The sequence below is a fragment of the Spinacia oleracea genome, chromosome 5, assembly GCF_020520425.1.
Source record: "Spinacia oleracea cultivar Varoflay chromosome 5, BTI_SOV_V1, whole genome shotgun sequence".
Classification (NCBI taxonomy): Eukaryota; Viridiplantae; Streptophyta; class Magnoliopsida; order Caryophyllales; family Amaranthaceae; genus Spinacia; species Spinacia oleracea.
In genome coordinates this window covers 81,508,951-81,515,272 of record NC_079491.1, presented here as the reverse complement: position 1 = coordinate 81,515,272, position 6,322 = coordinate 81,508,951, and the positions used below count along the sequence as shown (strand labels likewise).

The window sequence follows — 6,322 nt, the reverse complement described above, 5'->3', positions numbered from 1 at the left end:
ATCGGAAATATTGCCGGAAACGGAAATATTGTCAGAATCGGAAATATTATCGGAATCGGAAAATAATTCCGGAAACGGAAATATTAAATATTTGTTCGAAACGGAAATTAATTCCGGAATCGGAAATATTAAATATTGTTCGTATCGGAAATGAATTCCTGAACCGGGAATTTAATCGGAAGCGCATTGTACGAATTAGCATCGGACGAGGCTTGCTAGACGAAGGCCCATCACGAAGCCAGGCCCGCGCCCAGCAAGCCGAGCACCCAACATGGAGCTCCCACGCCTCGCCAGGCCCAGCAAGGCCTTGGCGCGCGCACGCTGGGCGTGCTGGTTGGCTGCGAGCAACGCCTGCTCGTGTGGGCCGGAAGGCCTGTGCGGGTGGTGCGATGCTCGTGGCCTTACGATGCTCATGTTCGTAACGAATCCTAATCCTATCGGAATTCGTGTATTGATTAAATCCTAATCCTAATAAGAGTATATTTATTATTTAGAGTTCAAGTTGGATTCTAATTAATAAATCCAAATCCTAGTAGGATAATAATTCCTTTTCCATACCTCTATAAATAGGAGCCTAGGGTCATAATTTATAGATACAATTCAAGTATTCTAAAGGTAAGATTTTGAAGAAAAATCAGCCATACACTTGCACCTATTAGCCGAAATTCCTAAGCTACCTTAAGGGAGATTCTAGTTGGTCAAGCTTAAGGCGGATCCGGACGTATTGTGGACTATCTACGGAGGGACGACATTTTGAGTCCTAAAGACTTGTTCTTGTTCGGTTCGGGCGCAGCTAGGGAGGGCACACAACAAAGTGTATGCATCTAAACTATGCTAAATGATTATGTTTAAATAATATGCTTTCCTGGTTTTATGGTTTTTCCGCATGATTTATGTTTTGTCATATGAATCATAACCTATCACTTCCATGATCTTTAGGTCGTTTGGTAGGCTCTTACATAAAATACCGTGACTAGTCTATTGAAATTCAATGTCTTAGCCACTTTTTTCTAGTTTAACTAGAATAATCTCGTTAGCTGTTGTTGGCTCTTCTTCATACTTTCTCTTGCCTTTGGTCCCGGTCGGATCCTTCCTCCATGCTGACGGGTTAAGAGTGGTGAGGTAGCAGTCGCGTGCTTGCTGTTGATCTCCATGTATATTTCCTATTGCTCCGTCGTCACATACATACTTTAGGAGCATGAGATGAGTGACGACCACTGCTTTGATCTTGTTCAGAGTGGGACGTCCCAAGATGACATTGTATGCAGTCAAGTCCTTGACGATTAGGAAGTCCACACCCATTTTTCTTCCATCATTACGTCCTCCTATCCGAACCGGCAAGATGATGACGCCCCCAGGGTGTATGATGCTTCCTCCGAAACCAATGATAGGGTAGTGGATGCTTTCAATTGTCTTAGGGTCATGTGCTAGACGACTTAGACAATCCATGCTCATTATATCAGATGAACTTCCTGTATCTATCAATATGCGCTTAACCCTCATGTTAGAGATCTTGATTTCGACAACGAGAGGATCGTCATGTGGGGTGGCGACGCGTCCTCCATCTGATTCGCATATTTCTATCCGAGGGAATGGATCCGTTGGTGACTTCCCTGACAACATCACTTGACCTAGCCGGCGGGCATAATCTTTCTGTCCCCTCATGGTGGGTCCTCCAGCAGCTGGTCCTCCTGATATGACGGCTACGAATCCCCCTTCGTTGTGATTTCCATCTGCAGCTGAGACAGGTGACTTGTTCTTCTTATACTGGATTTTTCCCGTGCCGTGAGTGCTTCTTTGGAGGTAGTTCTTCAGGTGCCCCTTGGAATCTAGGCCATCCAAAGACCTCTTCAGACTTCTACAATCTTTGGTATCATGACCTATATCTTCGTGGAACTGGCAATACATCATAGGATCTCGATTCTCAGCAGGAGACTTCATTGGAAAGGGCCATTCAATGTCGAACCTGGTCCCCACGTCCACTAGGATGGTGACAAGGTCTGTACTGTATTCAAAATATTCTCTCTCCTGCGGCCGCCCTCTCTTTTGCCCGGGAGAATTGGTATCATGCTCTTTCGAGAGAGCCCAAGTGCCATTAACTCGTGAGACCTTCCTATCACTCTTCTCCTTCTTTCCGGATGAGTCCGTCGCCTCTCCGGCCTTCCCATCTTTGGACACACTGCATATTTCTATGGCATGAATGAAGGCCTCGGCTTCATCCAGAACTTCTGTCATCGTTCGCACACTCTTCTTAACTAAATCAAACTTGAATGATCCCTTCTTTAGGCCTCTGAAAAAATTGTCGAAGGAGATGCCATCGTGCAGATCTGGGATTTGTCCTGCTTCCAGATTGAAACGTTTAACATAGCTTCGCAAAGAATCATCTTTTCCTTGTTGAATGCGGCCCAGGTGCATACTTGTTTTCCTTTCTTCCTTGTACGCCATAAACCTGGTGGAAAACAGGGCCTGTAGCTTGTTGAAGGAGGCAATTGATCCTGGAGGAGTCGTGCAAACCATTTGGACGCTACTCCTTTGAGGGTAGCTGGAAAGTACTTGCACCATGTGGCTTCATTGGTTCCTGGAACATACATGTGGTGGCGATACGCAACTAGGTGCATGTCTGGGTCTGTAGTACCGTCATAAGCTTCAATAATAGGAGTTTCGACTTTAGGTTCTTCTGGGGCGTTCATTATGGCCTCGCAGAAGGGAGTACTCATATGCCTCAACGTCAAACTATTCAATCCATGTTGGATATGATAGGTGGGTTCACGGCGGCTTGAGACCATACGAGGACGCGTGCTTACTCTGTTGGGTGTCATCTGAGTTTTTCCTCGAGTGGAGGGGTAGAATGGAGGATCCAGTGTCAGATAATTCATACTCGGCTTCATAGTGCTCTTGTCGTCTTGATGGTGGGCGAAGGGTGGCCGATGGATTCACTCGTCAGAGTTGACGGCATGCCTGTTCCCGCCGAGGTGGAAGGGCTCGATGGCCGTGGTCCGTTTATGGACGTTCTTCCAAAGGACTGGCTCCCCGGCTAAGTTGTGGACCGGAACTTTCTCCTGCGCTCCAGACATTAGACCTGAGCGGCATTCTTCTTATCCGATTGACGCCTAGGCTAAGAGGCCTTTGTGGGGTCGTCTTGTAACACCCTAATAATTCCTTGCTTTTATAAAATCATTTTCCAACTTAAAATAGAGGAATTACTAAAGCATTACCGCCACCGTGATAACGGCTAAGGCTATTACCAGAATTACGCAGCGGAAATTAATGTCAACTAACTTTTAAAAACATAATTAATGTAATATTGAGGCCTCCTACAATTTGGAACCATAATGGCCCAAAAACCAAAGTATAAATAGTTTAAATACGAAAACATAATTAAAGTATAATAAAATAGTTCAAAATACGAAAACATGCAACTCTCTCGATCATCCCAAGCCACATGATTCCGATCTACCAACCTGCTATTTTATTCTACTCCCCATCAATGCAAGTGCAAATGATATATCATCATAGGGTCATTAAGGCAAAGGCCATGACCAAAACACACAAAGCACGTAGTCAGCAAGAGCTGAGTACTTACAAGAATAGAGTGAATGAAACTAAAACATGCATCACTCACTAAGTACAAATCAACATGCAAAAGCCATATAATAATAAACAATCAATCATGAATACAAGACTCGACTCTTGACTCACAATTCAATTAGAATAAGCTTCGAACGGGCCAAAAGAAAGTTCCATAAAGGAAAAAGGTGATGGGAGCCAACCATACACCAAATAATAAATAACAAATTCGGGCCATACCGAGTGTCGGGCCATACAGACGGAATTCCTGCGCATAATATAAATGAAACAACGTGTTGTATCATTAGTAGGAGTACGAGCTTTCCGGCAAGACTCCCCCTATTGTTCATACTCAAGGTATATACGTTCCAAGAGTTTTGAAGCTTGTTCTGGTTGCACTTTACGTTTATTAATATTTTATTAAAGTTGAACTCAAGACTCAACAATGTACATTCATACAATTAATAAACAACAACCAAAACAATCTTATTTTAATGCGTTAAGACTTGTGATCAACCAAGCAAGACTCTTGTGAAATTACTACCATGTTCCTCCTCACCAAAGTGAGACTCCACATCATGCACATTAACATGAGGGTTGTGCCCTTGCACGACAAATCCTAATTCATTTCATACATAATATTCCCAACTGAACCCTACATGTGCGGTGGCTTACACGAGCTAACCCTTCACATGTGGTAAAATAAATAGTACAACGAGGTACGAATAATTGGCTCAAAGTATGCTAGACATCCCGTACAATAGCATAGAAATAAATAATTCATCCCTTGCATGTGAAATATACCATACATGCATAAATATTGAACAATATGATTGACAATGAAATCCATATTCATAATAAACTCAACATGCTTGTTCAACCAACAATTCAATAATTCCAATAACATTAATCCACATGATCGTTCACCAACGCATATATGAATCCACATAATATAATTCACATCATCAACAATCATGTAATGTCATTGACAAAAGGTGTGGTCGCCCTAGACTTGTACGTACCTTGAATACCTAAGCGTAGGGGCCACTTTGCAATAACGAGCACTCAACTAGAAATCACCTCCTATCATCAAAATAATAAAACTTAAATTATTTCCATGTTCATTAAATTTCCAGCAACTTTATAAAATCTAAAACCTCATTTAAACTTTAGAATTCAATCGTTTTTCAATAATATAATCGTCTCAATTTGCAAAATCAATACCTTGTACGAAAACATACTTTTTCCGCCTTTAAAATCAATAAAAATCAACACTTTAAACCTTTATTCAAATCTGAAAATATAAACGATTATCATAATTAAAATCATCACCTAATTATGCTAATCAATTGACTCATTAGGTCTAGGTTAAAACCCTAACTTGAAAATCCCAATAAAACTAATTTATTATCATAAAAATCAATTCTTTATTCAATAAACAAATCTGAAAATTCGTCCTTTAATAATTAAAACAAGCCTAATGAATTACAACACGCAAATCCTCAAACCACGGTATCCATAACCGGTTCCCAGCATTTTAATTACTCAAAACAATATTAATATTATAATTTAAAATACGGAATTGAAATAGAATAGGCAAGGAAGAAGAGAATTATACCAATCCGGCCTATAGCACGGAACAACCACGAATTAATGTGATTGGGCGAAAAGAGTGAACAAGAACGAACAAAACACGAAAAACACCACACACACACACGCACAGCTTGTGTGCGGGTGCGCGCAGCGATGAAGGGGCGAGGCAGCAGCAGCAGCGCGCTGGGCGCACGGGACGGATGGGCGAGGGCGCGAGGTGCTGGGCGCTGTGCGCGAGAGGGAGAGGGAGACGAGAGAGCGAGAGGGGGTGCTGGGTGCTGGCGCGCGAGAGAGAGAGCGAGGGAGGGAGTGCAGCGCGTGCTGGGGCGTGAGGCCGAGCAGCACGACGCAACAGCAGCACGAAGGCACGAGCACGGGGCTGCGCGGGCGTGCAGACGAGCCGAGCAAAAGAGGAGAGAGGAAGAGTGATGGGCAAGCAAAGCAAAAGAGAGGGTTTATTAGATTTTAGGGGCTCAATTAATGATGGGGAGTCCTATTTATAGGCTCCCTATTTTCAATGGGCTAGGCTTAAGAAATTAGAATCGGGCTTAGGGAATTAAATGATTGGGCTAGCTTATGACTTTAATTAAATTCTTTTGATTGGGCTCGTTTAATAAAATGTATTAGAATTTTTTATTTAAAACCCGAAGCCTTTAAAAAATCATTTGCAACCCATTTAATTTTCCGACTCAAGAATTAAATTTGTTTCGTAATTAATTAAAATAATAAATATTCTAATTAATTAAAATACATTTAAATCAAATACATTTCAATATTATTTAAATGCCAATTAATCGTAAAATGCTTTATAAATATAATAAAATATACTTATAAATATTATAAAAATACGAGGTATTACAGTCTACCCTCAAAAGAAGTTTCGTCCCGAAACTTGGGTTCGGAAATCAAAATTCAACACAAAACTTGAGACTTTATGAGACTTTCAATGCGTTCATTTGCAAAAAATTTAAGTTGTTGTACTCTTTACATGATTAAACAGGACAATAACAAGTGCAAATTCAATAGAAAGCACTAAATTGAGCATAAAATAGGGGAAAACAAGGCAAAAAGCGCCAAATTCTACCGCACTCTACCCCCCTTAAAAGACACAAGTTACGACCCCGTAATTCAACTAACCTCGGGAAAAAGCTCGGGATATTTC

General features: G+C 41.5%; 1 protein-coding gene across 1 annotated transcript; it reads right to left on the bottom strand.

Annotated features, from left to right (window-relative positions):
* Positions 1-996: 996 nt before the first annotated feature.
* Positions 997-2,888, bottom strand: LOC110791388 (uncharacterized). Its single transcript, XM_056829799.1, has 2 exons — positions 2,450-2,888; positions 997-2,339 (listed from the first exon to the last, which is right to left on the bottom strand). The coding sequence occupies exons 1-2, from the start codon at positions 2,886-2,888 to the stop codon at positions 997-999; spliced, it is 1,782 nt and encodes a 593-aa protein (XP_056685777.1).
* Positions 2,889-6,322: the final 3,434 nt, after the last annotated feature.